We start from the raw sequence: 17,709 nt of genomic DNA, 5'->3' as shown, positions 1-17,709 counted from the left end.
CAAGGTGATATCCAACACTGCAGTTTGGTGTACTTGTGTGTGTACCTATGGAAGATACACCCAAGAATGTTATATTTCTGGTAACAGAGTGCCGTAAAGTTATGGGATTATTAAAAATAAATAAATAAAACGAAGAACTAATACATCAGTAAAACTTCATCCATAAATTGTGGACCAAAAAGAAGACCAATAGTTGAAGGAATACATTAAATTCCCAGATTAGGGGGCAATGCAAAGCAAAAGTTCAAAACAACAAAAACAAAAAAGAAAAGGAAATAATATATATAAACAGGCAACAAATGGCCTGCCGGTTTCTAGTATCAAAATTTTCTAACCTGACTGCTAAACATATATGTGACAAATCAATCTTTTGGTAAAATAACTGTAAATCATTTGGCGGATTATGAATACCTAGTGTTTCTGTCCCAGTATGGAAGCACGTCTCTATTCTTTGAAGTTTCCGCCGCCTCCACTTCAAGACTGCGGCGCTTTAACCAACCGAAATAAAATCAAGAGGTGTGTTGAGGATGGGTTATTATGGCTGAATTGTCCTCTCAGATTACTGCTACGAGGGTTGGAGATGCTTAAATTCCTGACATTTGGCGCCAACTCCAGTCAATGCATTGAAAAGTTTCGGTACAACTTTAGCAAGCATTAGCTTGAAACCGATTGAATTCAAGTTAGAATTACTATCACTAGATACAGAAGCGTCCCTTGTGAGTGAGCCAATGAGGTGTCCTTTCATATATGCGTCACAGGCCTTTAGAATGTAGTACCCGCGCTTCCTGAAGTGCTCAAAAACCAGGCCTTCAAAGTCCTGCAAAACTCGTGGAAAATCAACATCTAACAAGGATGACTACAGCACGTCACTGTTCGTGATAAAAAAAAAAATGCGCTAGCCAGATCGTCCAATTAATAGAAACTGCTAACATTTTATGATGCAGCAGATGAGAAAATAATGGGATGATAAAAGCACAAAAATGTTTTACGCTGAACGCTATACGTAAGTGGTTATTTACAACAGTTAATAAACAATATATTAAATATCTCACATCGACTAGATTAAGCCTTTTGGAGTTGTACATATGGATATAGACAATCCTCACCCCTTGAGCTAGCTTTTGAAGTTGAATTATGTTCAAGTCTCAATCATCTCGTATATTTAATACCTCTCCTCACGTCTAAGAATGAACAACTGGAACGTGAAGTTTACAAGACATTATCAGATGGCTTATAAGACAGTCTAATATATAATGATGAATCTTGGCTTTGATATCATATTATCATGTTAAGATTGAGAATTGGACATGACTCAAACCCAAAAACTAACTCCATGTGAAGTTTGTCCAAGTCCATACATACAACTCTCAAAGACTTAATCCAACCGACGTGAGACATTTAACATAATATACCAATCATCAAAAAACTGTTCTAAAATACTGATTTGGTTAGTTTTCAGAACGGATCCATCATATATTCCTTTTGGTAAAACATAATGTTTTAACAACTATAGAAGTCGAAAAGTAAAAAATTTTGCGTCAATCACCTTTGGGGGCTTTCGTATCAGATACATCATGGTCTTACAGTTCAATAGAAATGTATTCTCATTGTAAGACAATGAATTTTTCTCCCCTTCAGCTGTCCCGACTTGTTTGTCATATCCAGCCTCGTTGAAATATGGCTTCGAATTTAGCACAAGTCCCTGAAGAGAAACTAATACTTGAAGAATGCTCGACGTTGAAGGATGCCAGACCTCATTTCCTCTACCTGTCCAGGTATTCAGAAGACTGAGGCAAACTTTTCCCTCCTCGTACAAATTTGGATTTATTCGCCATCCTCCAGAATAATAATATGCAGACTACAGACATGAAAATTGGTAGCTGAATGTCACAGAGCAAAACCAGCAAAGATAAATTACAGTAGTTCGGTGCAACAAGGAGGCAAAGAATAAGATGCGAAAAAAAAGTAGAACTTTCCAGCTTTAAATGAATGATGGACCCGGAATGGCAATGCATAGGTTTCTTACAGGCGGAACATCAGGATATTCTGGTGGAAGTTGAAAATCAAAGAAGAAAAGGCCATCTTGGTAAGGCGTCCCATATGCTCCAACTATGACTGCCCTCAAAAGATCCATTCTATCTTCATAGGCACGTACATATATTCCCTCTGTTTATCAATCTTGTAAATTTTAAGATAGCGTGTAAAATCATTTCCACGTGATGATAAGAGTTTTTAAAAAATGTCCAGAGCAATAGGAAACCATCGGAAGCATACCTGGTAGGTTATTTTGAAGAATATTCCAGTCTTGTTGCACTTTCTTGAGCCATTTCCTTGCAACACTATTCTGTATATTGGATAGCAGGGATCAGCTGAGCACAAACCCTGATAGAACTAAGGAAGCACCATAAGTTGGTAAATAAAAGACTGAGAAAAGAAGTCAAGGACGTGAGGCTCATATTAGTCACATAAATAATTTCTCAATCTGATGATTCATCATAAATAGCTTTCAAGCTGTCGTCGTGGTAATTGATTGATAACTAACCTGCGCCGGTGCACCAGAGAAGTAGTGGTCAAAAGGATCTGTGACAATATCAAAGCCTTTGAATAATGAAACATTTGATTCTGTCAATTTTAAGTGGCATAGTGTTTCCGCAACTTCTAATAAATCAGATGCCTTAGCATTGTGCTCCTCACCCTTACTATCAATGCTTAGCTTCGAATGTTTATCCTCTATATCATTAAGTTTTTGAGAGCTTGATCCATTACAAGGATCCTTATTCGAAGTCAATCCATCTAAATGAAAATCATCTTCACTTTTGATATTTAACTCCATCGAATCAGAATCCTTTCGTCCCCTTGAAAATATTCCAGAGGCTATTCTGGTCACAAAACCAAGAGCAGCAAGGGGAAATGAGAGCACACCATTCTTTCCAGAATTTTCTGCCGCCAAGTTGCTATCTTCAATATCAGGTTCGACGTCACTAGAATTGTCCGACATGGGATCCTGATATCACGTGCAGTTCATTCATTTTATCAAAAGAAATTTAGGTAAATTTCAACATAAATAGAGAGACTCCTGACCAACTGATAAATCATATACCTTAAGAGTGACAATTAAAAAATGCTAACAAAGGATGTGGCAAATGGGAGTGATAAATGAAATTAACCAACGACAACAATTTAACTGCTCTAGCCACCGTTACCTCCTTGTCATCATCAATACTCTCAATGTTATCATCTTCAACAGTTTCCCAGCTGGCAGCATCATCGCTAGCACCACTTGCAGCTGCAATAGATTCATCATCATCACGACCAACAACATATATTTCATGGGGACCAACCTGATACAACATCATAGATTCAACTGTCAATGAGGATTATCATCTTCAACAGTTTCTCTCTTGAAGGTTCAAACAACTGCTGTATCAAACTTGACCACTTTGCATGGACAAAAATAAAAGAATAGCAATTACTGAGTCGGTAAATAATACTCACATTTATTCCAAAAATATGATATTCATATTTACCAACTTCTTAATAATTGAAAATCAGTTAACATTCCTCAAAAAAAAAAAATCAGTGAACCAAGTAATACAAAAAATAGAAGAAAGTAGGACATAAGAACTCAGGAGTGAAACTAAAGCTTTCAATCAATTGAAGAGTCAAATGACCAGAACAAGATTAACAGTAAAAACTAAACAAAGTGATTATAATTCGTGAGGCATGCAGAAAATTTACCGAGGATATCATCCCATCAGCCCATGTGACTTCTATGTCACCGTCTTTCAGCCCAGTGATGTTCCCAACCCAAGAGAGATCCGAAAATTCCGAAGACATGTCATGAGCAGAGTTTCCCTCGTCATGCTTTGACTCATGTGAACTATTAAGTGAACTGTCTTCAATAAAAGTTTTGGTAGGAAAAGTTACTGATGAAAGCCGAACAACTACATCTCCATAACAATAATCATAATCTGGATGGCCCTCCAGCTCATAAACACTTACCACTTCCTCTCTGTCAAATTCTCTGGGGTCCTCTGCCCTCAGTACAGGCTTCAACCATCTGACACAAGATGTCCGTTCTTTTGCATTTACACTTTTAACAACCCCGACACGTCGGATCTCAGTGCCATCATTACTGTCATCAGCAGCTTTCTCCACCACATACTGCTCAGCAACAAATTCATGATCCCCAAGACTATCAATGGGAATCAAGGATGTGGAATCCATGCCCAATTTTATTGTTCCATCCTGCCATGCAACATCAACTTTTGTCTTGGTATTGACAATTAAAAGGGCTCTTTCAAAATTTTCTACCTTCTTCCGGGCTTTCTTGTCCTTCCTAACTACAACTTTACGAATCTTTTTACGGTGAAGGGGCCAAGTTTCATGCACAGCTTCCTTTGAAGGTGTCACCGAACTGCATAAACTGGATCCTGCAAGGGAACTGTTCTCTGATGATTTTATGTTTTTGTTAAATAAAGCCTCTGAATCATGCTGCATGAGTACAACATTCCCAGTTAATTCCACATTAGTGGCCATTTCTGCATCAGACTTGTCGCCTGTTTCAGCTGATTCCTGTTCATATTTCACAAAATCCTGAGCTTCTGATTTTGATTGTTCCTTGTCCAATAGTGTAAGTGAGAACTCCACGGCCAATGGAAGGAGGCACCAATCACCCAACTGCCAAATTGTATGTGCAAAACAAGACAGCAGTTTTAAGTTCTTAGGACTCTGCTCTTCATCTGGAGTGTTATCAGAATCAGGCCCATACCCAGCAGAAGCAATCCAGAAAATGAACACTGATCCTACAGCTACTTTGGTCACTGTGCCTTCCAACCTATTAGCTTTCCACAATCCAGATAGCCACCTAGAATTTTTGAAAACTGATGACGAGCTTGCCTTCACGTGTTGGCCGGGATAATATGGAAAATGTCCATCTTCTAGGATGTTCTTTCCAGCTGGTTTGAGGCGCAATGGGTCAGCATTCATGACCTTGCAGATAGAACCATCATCAAATAGAACAGTCACATTATCAGAAACATCTTCAATTCTACCCAACCAGGGCCCAAGGACAACATGGTCGCCTACGGTGAATTCTCTAATGCGTTTAAGGTCCCTGGATGACTGATCTTTCAATACAGATCCATCATGCATTAATAAATCAACGGTAGTACTGATATCAACCACAATCCCGATTTGACCAGTTGGATCTGAAGTAGCAGCAACATAATCCCCTTGTAAAAATCCTCTATCAATAACTGCCACGTCATTAGTACTTTCTTTTGTTTCAGATTCCTCCAACCAAAGCACTCTAACTTGGTCTACTGAGAGGGTTCCGTGCTTAGAGTCATTATCACCAAATTTTCCAGTAGAATTTTCATCCGAATTTTTGTTTCTTTCCTCATAACACTCCTCTTTAGAGCCAGCTTCATCATCTCTTTCATCTTCATCCTCTTCATCATCATCATCTGTTACAATGCTATCGGTATCTGAATCACCAGCAACTTCAGTCACAATACCAATCTTACTGTTAATTTTGCTACTCACAACATCATGCCGATAAATGTATGAAACATTCTGCAAGTTCCTTAGAACCTCGCCTGATATATTTGCATAGCTCAAGTCGGGATCTCTATTTGATCCACATGTTGAATAACATTGTTTAATGGTGGCGTCCTCTGTAGTAGTGGTAGGTTCATTAGGATCAGGACTCCGCTGAGATTCCATCTGACAAACAATAAAGACATTCATGAAGGCATGCAATCCGTACCTAATATAGACATACGCCCACAATATCCATATTTTAACTGCTCTATTTTTAATACGCGGATAGATGTTCTATTTAACATCTCAATCAGGATAATCGGATCATGCCACACTCATCCCCTTCACTAAAGAAAAAAATATCTCATAACGAAATGTGGAAGATCGTAGTCCCCATATTCAGGTTATTTCTTGTAATCATTCATAATCATTAATGGATTTTCAACAGGTTTAAAATATGCTAAGTTTGTAGAAGGAAGATGACAGTCACATTTGCTCGATTGGTCCAATTATACATAACCCAATCTCGTATCTCAATGCAAATTCAATTCCAAAAGCACTTACAGGAACTTCATGCATACGTCGGATAACCTTTCTATATGATTGGAGAATATTTTAATAAATTGAGAAGCACCAAAGAAAACAAGTTAACAAGGCAAGTCTGTAAAAGAGATAACCATACAACAAATCAGAAATTTCAATGCATACTCCGCGCATGACACCAAAAGTCAAATTAATAGTTCTACAAAAAAAATTGAATTAGCATACTCCTTAATTCAAGACTAGAGAATAAGAAGCTAGTGAAAGTAAAAACTTCTTAATCTGCAATATATTTTCCAAATGTCAAGCCTTCAGAAACAATTATGAGACTACTTTGTACAATGCTATTGTTTTCGTGAGCAGCAGATAATTCCCTTCTCCTATAAAATACCAACACCTGGGGGGCCATGGATAATGGACTAATTTGAGTTCTTTAAGACCTCATCTTGAAAACCATGCTCCACAATAACCGGTATCTCAATTCTAAACATTTACCATCTTCGCCACTGCGGAAGCTTCAATTTTTCATTATAAGAATGAAGCTAAAATAATGAGAAACTGAAATTTAAGAATCCAGATTATAAGAAAAGGAAAAAGAAAAACCAAAGAAGTAATAAATAACGAAGAACCCAGACGCAAGCTCAAACCCAACATCTTTTAAAAACTCGTACAGCTAAAGGATGAGTTAACAAATAAAATGCACAAAAACCAGATCAAACAACAATTCTTTATATCAACTCGTCCGCCAAAAATCCAACAAAACGTCGGAAACAAATAAACGAATCACCAAATATAAAAAAATGCCAAGATACATAAGGAATTTAATCAAACGCAAATCGAAGGAATGCGAAGAATAATAATACCAATTACCTTCGAAATCGGAGAGCAACAAGCGAGCTAAACACGGCAGCTGATTGAATGTGAGGCACTTCCCTCCGATTATATTTGATCCAGACAATAAAATATACATATCATTGTTTAAAGGTCGTGGTCTTAATATAGAGGCTACCATGGGCCTTTCTGTCATTACACTACCGTAGAATTGTTTCCAAGGCGACCTTTCTTTACTTTTTTTTTCTTTTTTATTATTATAATAATATATAAATTGATAATCTAATATAACAAAAAAATAAGTAAAAATTATAATTAATATAATGTTTGATTTATTGATAAATAATAGTTTGTTTCATTAATTAAATTTGAGAGAAATAAAATATAAAATTATATTTGTACTTTTAATAATTAATAATATTATTTATTAAGGATATTTTATTAATTTAAATTTAATGATTTGATTGACGTAGAATAAATAATTATAGATTTGAAAATAAACAAAATCATGTGAATTAAAAATATGCCAAAAAAGGATATATTTTCTCTCTTTATATAAATTAATAATACTTATTTTTCACTTTCATATTATATTGATTATTATGTATCTCTCACGTATGATACTAATAATATGGTTACCCCTCTTTAAACATCTCTCTTATTAATCTCACCCTATCAATCAACCAATATATATTATAGATATAGTTTGAAATTACAATATTATTCTTAATAAATAATATTATAAATATTTTATTAATATTTTCAAAAAAAACACAACGATAATATCAGATTATCTCAAATTTAATCAAATTAATCAATCAAATCAAACATTATATTAACTATCATTTTTATATATTTTATTATTAAAAAATTATTACACATCTCCATACTATTTGTTTCATGTCACGAACCAAACGGTACTAATGCTTATTATTCAACCAAACAATACTTTAAACCACATTAGTTTTGTTACTTTATTTCTTACGTGAAGAGTTGTGTATACCTTTTTTGTGGGGAAAGCCCTCGAATCTTATTTAACCATTAACCTTTAGAATTTCCTTAATTTGAAAAAATAATTATTAGAATTAAAATTTTTATGTATAAAATACACCCTCAGAGATCAAGGCAGAGTTTTGAGGATATATTAGAACGATGGTCTGAAAATGGAATACATAAATGTTTTGCAGCAAATTATGACGACCAAAGCAGGGAAAATGCTTTTCTTGAGACCTCAGGGAAGGAAAAGGAACAACTTCCCAGTGAAATAATCTATCTACTGTTGAATCAAATTGCAAATTTAGAAGTAATGTTGAATTGTTAAAAATAATAATAGCATAAATTATGAATAAAGGGGATTCTTTAAAGTTAAATGAGGCGATCCAACGTCTTGAAGCTCGGTATGATATACGTAACAAAATGTCTTAGGAAAATTCGGTAGACCCCCCAACCCATCAAAGAAAATGGAACAGCTTGCAAGAGAACTTGGTAGTTGTGCACAGTATAAGAGAGAACATTTATCAGAATTCGTCATCGTCCTCCTCAGCTATATGTTTAGCAAGTTCTTGCTCTTGCTGATGTCTCTCTCTCCTCTTCTCCGCGGTTTCCTTTTCCTTGTGGGAATTAGGTGGGAATCGAAGAGCACGGACTGCCTCATTATGCATATTCAGGCAGAAAGCAATTCTGGAGTTGAAAGCAATTTGAGGCTCATTCGTAGAGTATATATCCCCTGTCTCCTTTGAAACCATCCATCCATTAGCATGGTCCAATGTGGCATCAATGGCACCATCTCGAATTGCTTTGGATACAATGCTTTCAGCATCAGCAACAGGATTTGGCGAATCCAATCTTAACTTCTTGGCAACATCAGCAAGTGAGATCTTGGAATATGAGATACTGATGTTGCGTAAACCAGTCCTGATAACATTGTGGCGTAGCCTGACAATTAGATTGTTAGTTCGATCAGAGCTGAAGGTACTGGAGAACTTTTCAGCAACTGTTTTGAACAGCTCCAGATCTCCAATTCGAACGGCCTGAAACCCACAAAAATATCAGTCAGTACCAAACGATTTGAGTGTGAGGATGCTAATCCACCAAAAAAAAGTACTATCCTGGCCCAATACAAATTCAGGATTTGTTTATATAAATAGATAAACGAAAGTTTTGACTCGACAATATTAGTGCCCATTAACTAATAAAATTAAAGCTTACAATTAAAAACTTCCTGATTTCTACAAATGCAAATAAATGTGTGGAAAGCCTTCGACAGCTTCCTCATGAAACCATCATTTTCATTTGGGTATGGACGGTGTCTCTTCATTCTTCATGATAGTCAATGGTTATCATGAACTTTAATAGAATCATACTCACATTTGTAAGCTCAAAGTAAGGCCTCAGAGCTTTTTCCATCCCTTTCTGCATAAAAACAGTTCTTTCCGGAATCTCTCCAAGCAGTAAGCGGACAATTATAGCCCACTTGTTGCATTGAACTCTGAAACCAAGAGCAGAAGCAGGTGCTTTCCTGGAAGCTTGCAGGAGTGATTCTTTGGCATCGGTGTATTCCAACTGAATTGTCCTGATCTTTCCGAGGTAGAAGAGGTACCGACAGAACTAAAGAGAATGCAGGTAGAGTTAGAACAATCAGATGACAGAGACGACAGTTATCCCTGGAATAGTAAATGTTTTTGACACATGTATAGAGAAAACGAGATCTGAGTACAGGTAGAAATGCTGCATTTATGGTGTGGTATCAGAGACAAAATCACTAAAGTTACAACGTTAAAGTGTGATGTTGGTACAAGAATAACATGTAGGAGCACAAACTATGCATAAATTCGTAATTTGACTTCATTAAAACGTGATGATATCTCTAGTACACAACATATAGCTGTTTGAAACAGCCATTTACAATATCCTTTTCCATTTCTTATAGACGTGATGTTTAATCTGGTCTATCAATCTCTTTCCATGCTAACAGTTCAAGCGATATCGACAACAATCTAGGAGTTACAGGTCATTTAAGATGAAAATAATTTAATCCGGACTAAATTTACAACATTCCAATCTCCATTTTTTTTATATCAATAATAATAATATATTCCACCCCATATTCGGCTCTTAGTCAAACCAATTATTGTATTAATTGATAATTTATATTCAAGCAATTATAGAAAGAAACAAAACAATCCAGGGATTGGAGCTGTGTTTCTAGAGTTGCCTGCTGATTTGAGTGAGCTTCAAACCGAGGAGCCTTTGATCTCAGTTTTTCAGCTTGATCATATAAGTTGTAATGGAGGTAATTCCTCAGTAACAGATTCAGAAGAGTTTCCTGCATCATGCCATTACTATATCATCACTCACAAGAACACCGCTACCCAAGTTAACAATTTTAATTGCTGATTCAACAACCACCAACCTGACCCAACTCGTCATGGCGCAAAGTAGCAATTCGGTGCAGAGTAAGAAGACTACTGAAAAAATATGAGAATTTCTATCAGATATAACACCATCAGTTCATAATTAACAGAGTTAAAGTTACAAACAAGAAGATACATAGCATCCCAGTTTCTTGGCTTTCAAAGTATCAGTATCTGAGCATCAGAAAAAGATTTAGGGTATCAAAAGCTATGCCAGCAATTCAAATGAGTAAAAACATAGGCATACCCACGTATTTCAGCAAGATCGCCAGTAAGTTCATAGCTTAGACTGTAGTAAAAATAGAGCCTGGATGCAAGGACATCAACAGTTCTCCTATTAAGATTCTTTAGACGTGCAATGCTTGCAGAAGAACAAGCCTTGGCCTAATGTATCAAAGAATAATCAATATATTAGTACGCACTCAAAGACAATCTAGTTATGACCTTGCAGTAATTTGAACATACAACTATACCTCACTGTATCTCTCCTGATCAATCAGAAATATCAAAACAAGTAAATAGCAATAAATCTCAATCTCTGGTAAGGAGTGTTTTGCAGGAGCTTGAGCACTAGATGTAGCGGAATCAACTTCCATATCATTTTCATCTTCCTACAACATTCAGCAAAACTTATAAGAGTTATACACAATATATCTAGTTTATCTTACATGCCGTATAATTTGATGAGACAAACGACCTCAGAATGAAATGCCAACCGCTGCTCAAATCTAATTGGTCACCAAGTTTAAATGCACTTCAATTATTCAAGGTATACAAAAAGACGTCGCCTTCTCAGTCAATGTAGTACCATAACCCAGAACAAGATAAAGTCTGTGGTTTGAAGCTATGTCTCAGAGCAATTGTAAAAACACAGAGTTGAACGTCCAAAATCAGATGTACACAATTTCACAAGATACCAATAAATTGTTGATGATGTATTCCACCAATAACATTGAGAAATCATTCTCTTTGAAATAAGTTTAAGCACTTAAATTTCCAAAATTTATTTGGAAGTTGGTGTAAAAACTTGTTTCTCACCTTGGGAAGGTAGGACGACAATCGTGAATGCACCTCAGATCCTGGCACTAGCACAAAAATGAGAAATGCAGATAGAACAGAAGTCGTTAGGTTCTTCCGCAGCTGAATTGTAGATCGAATTGCCCTTGCAATTCTTCGAACCTCCCGGGTGTATGCCCCAGTCTCAACCAGAGATGCTATATCCTTCAAATCTAAAAGAAGCAACACCCGAAAAATAAGGGGAATAAAAAAAAAAAAGCAAACTCATTTAAAACTAAGATATAATTTTCAAAAAGATTTCTAAATGTAGTTGAGTACTAATAAAGCATAAAACTATTGATCGTCTCCGCTCCCATGAACTTGAGCTTTTGGGAGAAATGGTTTAAGGCTTTCAGCTTAGTATCAAAGTTGGATAAAAGATTCAAGACCAACTTAGATCTTCAAGCTAAGATCTAAAAGTGATAGCTAAAGCTTAAAATAGAAACTAGAATTAACGATGATGTTTCTTGTATAAAAGAATGAAGGAAAGCTACGGTTTCCAACCAAAGTGAGCTTAATTACAATAATCCACTGAAACAAAGGTGCTTTCTTGGCTCTTTCCTTTCATTCGGAACGCAACGGTAGGATTCTCTTATTTTCACCCTCTAGTCAGGAGTAGTTGCCCTAATTTTTTAGAGTGAACACGGGGAAAGTTTTTTATTAATGAAGCAAAGGGCAAAGGCGAGTCTTCCCATTCCTAGAAGCAGCTAAAAGAAAAAGTCCCTCGGAGTGAAAACTCCACATATTTTATTAAGCCGGCTTATTATGTCCCTTCTCGCATAATGTTCTACCAATGCACATGTCTACGCCTTAGATGTTAAGCTGGAGCTTTTGGCACAAACCGTTTAACAGCATTGCAACTTCGCTAGAATACTGTAAAACCAAAGGGCTTAAAAAAACACAATGAAACTCCAAGTAGTTTTGTTAGTTGGTTAATTGGTCACACAACAGAAAACTCAAGCATGTTCACCCAAATAAAGACACATACCCTGGAGAGCTGAGGAAGAATTGATGGAAATTGAATTTGAAGGGGTGGGCCGCTGTTCCTTCATCTCGATATCTTGAGTCATTTTCTACGAATCTGAGAAGTAAACGCAAAATTAATCCGCGGTTTGTTCAGATTAATTGACGCAAACCAGATTTGATAACATTGAAACAAAAAGTAGTTTTCGAGGTAAGATTTGATCTATAATAAAGGGCGAATATAAGGTTTCAATCGCTTTAAATCGATGCATGCCATTGAATAATATTAACAATTTCAATAAAAAAACAAGTCAAATTTTGTTCAAATATGCATACACAGAAGAAGATAAGAGGAATCCGTACCTCGGATTCAACGAATTTCTGAAAATTGAAGTTAAAACCCTAAAGTGTTGGCTCAGTGATTTGGGGGGTCTTCTTCTCCAAGCAAGCTGTAGAAAAAAACAAGTTGGTCTGCTTGCCTAAGGCCGATGTATGGGTGCGGGGCGTTTTAGTAAAACAGTTATGTTTTCTTTCTTTTTTATTTAATTAATAAATTCCGGAACTAAAACGTTTTGATTGGGAACACGTTGATTTTATTTATATATGATATTAATATTATATTTTTATTTTTTGTTTTTTAAAAAAAAATCAATACAAATTTTTATTTTTATTTTTATTTTTTAACAATTCTAAATTTTATTATATTACATTTTTGTTTTTTTAAAAAAAAAATTCAACACATATTTTTATTTTTTTTATTTCATCAATTCAAATATCAATTTAGTCCCTTCATAATTTGTCAAATTTCACTTTAGTCCATCGATAATGATAAAAAAATTATAAACATACACATCGCGTTTACAGATTAACTAATGTACATATATATATACAAATATATAAATATATATATATATATATATATATTCTATTTTACAAACTACCTAAGAAGTACACCAACTTTTTCTTCCAACTTTATCTTTATATAATATTAATATTACGCTTTTGTTTTTTGTTTTTTTATTTTTTTATAAATTTCAACACAAACTTTTTTTATTTTTTTATTTCAACAATTCAAATATCAATTTAATCCCTCCATAATTTGTCAAATTTCACTTTAATTCATCGATAATGATAAAAAAACTGTACACATGTGTATTGTGTGTGCAGAATAACTAGTATATATATGTGTGTGAAAGACTACATGTGCATGGTGTGCTTGTGTTGTTCTATTGTATAATCTTTTATTATTAATTTGAAATTTGATTGATGTTAATGAGAAATATCATGATTATAAAAAATAAAAAATATTTTATTAAATTGAGATCGTATTATAATTATAAAAATTAACAAAAAAAAATTTATATTACAATTTAAAATGACGATTTTTTGTATATATTACTTAATGATATAGTTAATATATAAATTCAAATGTAGCTGTAACATTTATAATTTTGTTCTACTATTTCATAAAATCATGCTTTATTTATTATATTTTTATTTAGTATAATAGAAATAGCTTAAAATTTTACATTTCATCACTACTAAAAAAATCTTACTTGCATGTCATATTTAATTTTTTAAATATCATAACTATAAAAAAAAAAAATTGACAAACAAAATTTGTATGCTGCAACCTCATGAAATTGGAATTTCTAATTGAGTTGTGTTATTAAAATATCAACATTTTTCAACAGAACTTCATTTGTCAAACTTATTTGCCACTCACCGATGTGAAATATATTACAGTTTCTTCGACAAAGTGCATTACACAGTGCAAGTAAATGACATGAAGTTGATCAAGAATCCACAAGCTTGCCACAGTCAAATTTAGACATTCTAAACAAAGTTCCGCCCAAGTATTTGGCAAACAACTTCTCTCTCAAAAAGCTCAACAAAATCCCATCACTCTGCTGTACAAAGCCTACCACATAAGCTGCACTGACAAGCTTTACACTCCTCCATCTCCTCTCTCTTGCATACTTTTTCAACCCAATTTCGATCATCCGGTGCTCGAGTTCCTCACCGCTTTCGAGCATCCCAGTGCTTGATTTCCGAGTCAAAGCATCGACTAAATTCCTGGCTAAAACAACAGCATCTTCTAGAGCAGAACAACCGCCTTGGCCTATGTCTGGTGTCATGGGGTGAAATGCGTCACCGAGCACACAAATGTTGTCTTTACTGATATTTCCCCATAGTAGTTCCCATGGGTCCCTGAATTTTAGCTGGGACCATATCATATTGTTTAGATCAGTTCTTTCAAAAACGGCTCGAATCTTATCAGGGATGTTTCCAAGCTTGGAAGATACGAATTGTTTCATTTTAACTGGATCTTCTTCCATGCCTCTGTCTGCACCAAATTTAGTAAAAGCCACGTAACTTCATTAGTTCATGGATTGTAACTGGCACATTGAGCATAAAGATCCCAAATCACATGCACTTTGGGAGCAAGAAAAGAATGAATCTTCACAAGAATAAGAACCAAGCAAAATTTCAAATGTCTGTAAAACAAATCACTCTTAGTGCTGCATGCAAGACCTACTTTCTAAGCAGGATTAGAGGGCGTTTGAAAGGGGCCATCAACCTCTCCCATATTTGTATTCTAAAAAATTATTATATTTTTTGTCTTCAAAAGTTTTTCGACTTTTCCATTACTCTTGTGGCTGATTAAGCCCCTGTTTCTTAGGAAGAAAAATGTGAACCTGCTGGAGAGGGAATGTATGTGAAAAACCAGTAGACACCATGATCATCACATGGAGTGACACCATATCTTGCGCCATTTCCGAAGAACAGCAAAAACTTTGGCTCGAAGCCATGGCCATCTTCAAACTTTACATGACCCCTAATCGATGCTCGCCCCGCCAATGATGGCTTCTTCAAGCCTAGATATTTGGCCACCTTTGAGTTCACTCCATCACATCCAATCAACACCTTGTGCAAAATAATATGAAATATCTCTATAAATTGCAGAAAAAAAACAACATCAAAGACTTCTCCTACTTCTTCAGTTGGGTCCATTACCTTAGTTTTAATAACAATTCCATCAGCAAGATGAACTAACTTGAAGTTACCAGACTCCTCGATATGTACCAGTTTAGATGAGTACCTAATGGTGCCTTCAGGAAGTTCACTCTTCAACGTTTCAATCAGGACCTTCCTATCGATACGACGAACTTCGTGATCATCCCTGCACGTACCATGCATCATACTACCAACCAACTCATGATGAAAACAATTTTTGCAAAGTGAAAACGATCATCCATTTGAAACTCACCCAAACGGTAGTTCTGCGGTTGGCAGCCCGGAAACAACTGAAGTGGTCACTAGACTGCAAGAAATAGTTCAATAACGAATATGGTAGGCTAACAAGCTCGGAAAAAAGCGGGCAGAAGCCACATTCATCAACCATCGAAGATAATGAAAAATATAACACGACTATACGTCTCTATACCTAACAAGCTGGTTATGTTGTCGACGAAGAAGGCCACCGACACCAATGGCATCCAATGCCTTCCAAGCATTAGGCCACAATGCCAGAGCGTACCCCTCGGCCCTCAATGCATCTGCTGACTCCAAAACCAAGTTCCGAATCCCCAGCCTACAAAAACCGAATCCGTAAAGTAATTCATTCAGATAAAAATACTACTTGCTGTCATCCAATCTACATTTCATATTCTGCTAAAACTAGAAGATGCAAGATTTAGGATAGACTCACCTAATTTAATGATGAAACTCAAGTCCATGGTTAAAAATACAAACTCAACAAGTACCTGTGAAGTCCTAAAGACGTCGCAAGGCCAGCTATTCCAGCACCAACGATCACTATTCCCTCCATAATCTCTGTCAAAATCCTACATGTTTTTTCACTGATATCATAACCCAAAAAAAACCCTGATAAAAAATCATAATGGGCAGATATATAATTTAATTTTAGCCCCATATACGATAACAACATGCAGACATAAGAAAATGAAGATTAAAATAGACACCACAATCTATATGAAAACCCACAGAAATTATTAGATAAAAACCACTCGCAATCTTGAAATTAAATGCTTTTATTTGTGTGTGTGATAAAAACTAGTTCAAGAAAATAAAGGGTACCTCTGCCTGTGCCCAGATGACCACCGTTTCACCTCCGCTGAATGATGGTGGTGTGTAAATAAATAAACTTTATATTATTTGTTTATTTTTTTTCTCTAATTTGCTTCTTTATTATTATTTAAATAAATTATATTTATGTGTCAATAAATTATATTTATGTGTCTGCTCCTGAGCCAACCAAGTTTCATCGTTGTATCGAACCATTTGTAAAAATCACGTGTTCAAGAAATGCAAACGACTGGAATCGGGCCTACTCAATGGGCTTTCTCAGTAATGCATGGGTGACACTAGGTAAACCTTACGATCAAATTTAATACTCTGTAAATTATGCTAATAGGTAAATTGCATTGGATAATATTTATGTAACATATTCGTCCGATAAGGTATTAGTAGAGATATTTGAATTTATAATAATTGATCAAACGTTCACCTATTCCATCAGTAATTATCTTCTTTTTTTTATTGACGTGAAAACTCGTCGTCGCTAGCTTCGGTGCACACTGAGTAAACCTCCAGAATAATACAAAAGCAGACAAATTGTAGTGACCCGTTCCAGAATCACCTACTAATCAAGAACTAAGCATGCAATTAACCTAATTAACAATAATCAGAGATAACAGCGGAAAAAGTCAACAACTATACCGATTATACAACCCAATCGAAGTCTATAACAACTCAAAATAAGGTAAAGAATATCTGGTACAACCATATCGAAATCAAAACAATACCGATAAACTAAACCAACCAGCTACTCAACGTCCTCCTCCTGCTCCTCCTGAGCTGTCCAACCTGAGGCCTGCCCCGAGGGAATGGGGTGTCCAAGAATAAACAAAACCGAGGACGTGAGCGATAAGAACGCCCAGTACAAAAGTATGAGTATACAGACCTATATGAAATGCACATGCTATGATCATGATACCGGGGTAGTCAAGAAACAGGAATCACAAAAGGATCTCAACAATGCTCAGTCTAGAGGCGCCAAGTGGATAGTGCCGCGCGGTCCAACCTCTGGGTCACTGCATCCACTACAAGACAGACGTGGACCTAAAATGTCCCGGACCACCGAAGCCCTCCCGACCCGTCGGCCACTGTGTACTCTCGGTGTCCATGCGTCCACAAGACAGGGCTGAGCGGCCCCAAGATATAGCTTATCTCGAAAGAGATACAGCTCAACAGTAAAGGCTATCTCGAAGGAGAATACGGCTCAACATGAAATGCAACGTGCAGTAATAAACGTGACATAATAGCATGCATCATATGA

At 35.7% G+C, this 17,709-nt stretch overlaps 3 protein-coding genes across 9 annotated transcripts; all 3 read right to left on the bottom strand.

The window, feature by feature from the left end:
• Positions 1 to 7,042, bottom strand: LOC140812123 (probable ubiquitin-conjugating enzyme E2 23). Of its 4 annotated transcripts, XM_073170326.1 has the most exons (9): positions 6,955 to 7,042; positions 3,739 to 5,727; positions 3,204 to 3,341; positions 2,543 to 3,004; positions 2,275 to 2,344; positions 2,027 to 2,166; positions 1,547 to 1,858; positions 412 to 817; positions 1 to 45 (listed from the first exon to the last, which is right to left on the bottom strand). In XM_073170326.1, exons 2-8 carry the CDS (start codon positions 5,725 to 5,727, stop codon positions 566 to 568), a joined length of 3,363 nt encoding a protein of 1,120 aa, XP_073026427.1. In that variant the 5' UTR covers positions 6,955 to 7,042; the 3' UTR covers positions 1 to 45; positions 412 to 565. The 4 variants fall into 4 exon arrangements, with proteins under 4 accessions (XP_073026427.1, XP_073026424.1, XP_073026426.1 ...); XM_073170323.1 differs by lacking the exon at positions 6,955 to 7,042 and having other exon boundaries at positions 3,739 to 5,886; XM_073170325.1 differs by lacking the exon at positions 6,955 to 7,042 and having other exon boundaries at positions 1 to 817; positions 3,739 to 5,886.
• Positions 7,043 to 8,036: 994 nt separating this feature from the next.
• Positions 8,037 to 12,848, bottom strand: LOC140812265 (probable 26S proteasome non-ATPase regulatory subunit 3). Its single transcript, XM_073170494.1, has 9 exons — positions 12,711 to 12,848; positions 12,373 to 12,465; positions 11,367 to 11,557; positions 10,802 to 10,939; positions 10,576 to 10,712; positions 10,328 to 10,382; positions 10,130 to 10,240; positions 9,283 to 9,522; positions 8,037 to 8,945 (listed from the first exon to the last, which is right to left on the bottom strand). The coding sequence occupies exons 2-9, from the start codon at positions 12,452 to 12,454 to the stop codon at positions 8,433 to 8,435; spliced, it is 1,467 nt and encodes a 488-aa protein (XP_073026595.1). The 5' UTR covers positions 12,455 to 12,465; positions 12,711 to 12,848; the 3' UTR covers positions 8,037 to 8,432.
• Positions 12,849 to 14,023: 1,175 nt separating this feature from the next.
• Positions 14,024 to 16,493, bottom strand: LOC140812020 (monooxygenase 2-like). Of its 4 annotated transcripts, none has more exons than XM_073170191.1 (7): positions 16,455 to 16,493; positions 16,115 to 16,184; positions 15,796 to 15,942; positions 15,619 to 15,672; positions 15,366 to 15,531; positions 15,047 to 15,275; positions 14,025 to 14,694 (listed from the first exon to the last, which is right to left on the bottom strand). In XM_073170191.1, exons 2-7 carry the CDS (start codon positions 16,177 to 16,179, stop codon positions 14,144 to 14,146), a joined length of 1,212 nt encoding a protein of 403 aa, XP_073026292.1. In that variant the 5' UTR covers positions 16,180 to 16,184; positions 16,455 to 16,493; the 3' UTR covers positions 14,025 to 14,143. The 4 variants fall into 4 exon arrangements, with proteins under 4 accessions (XP_073026289.1, XP_073026292.1, XP_073026291.1 ...); XM_073170190.1 differs by having other exon boundaries at positions 16,115 to 16,195; positions 16,449 to 16,483; XM_073170189.1 differs by having other exon boundaries at positions 16,115 to 16,210; positions 16,449 to 16,464.
• Between the last annotated feature and the right edge of the window lie 1,216 nt (positions 16,494 to 17,709).

This window comes from Primulina eburnea, chromosome 14 (assembly GCF_022965805.1).
Source record: "Primulina eburnea isolate SZY01 chromosome 14, ASM2296580v1, whole genome shotgun sequence".
Classification (NCBI taxonomy): domain Eukaryota; kingdom Viridiplantae; phylum Streptophyta; class Magnoliopsida; order Lamiales; family Gesneriaceae; genus Primulina; species Primulina eburnea.
This window is presented reverse-complemented; position numbering and strand designations above follow the sequence as displayed.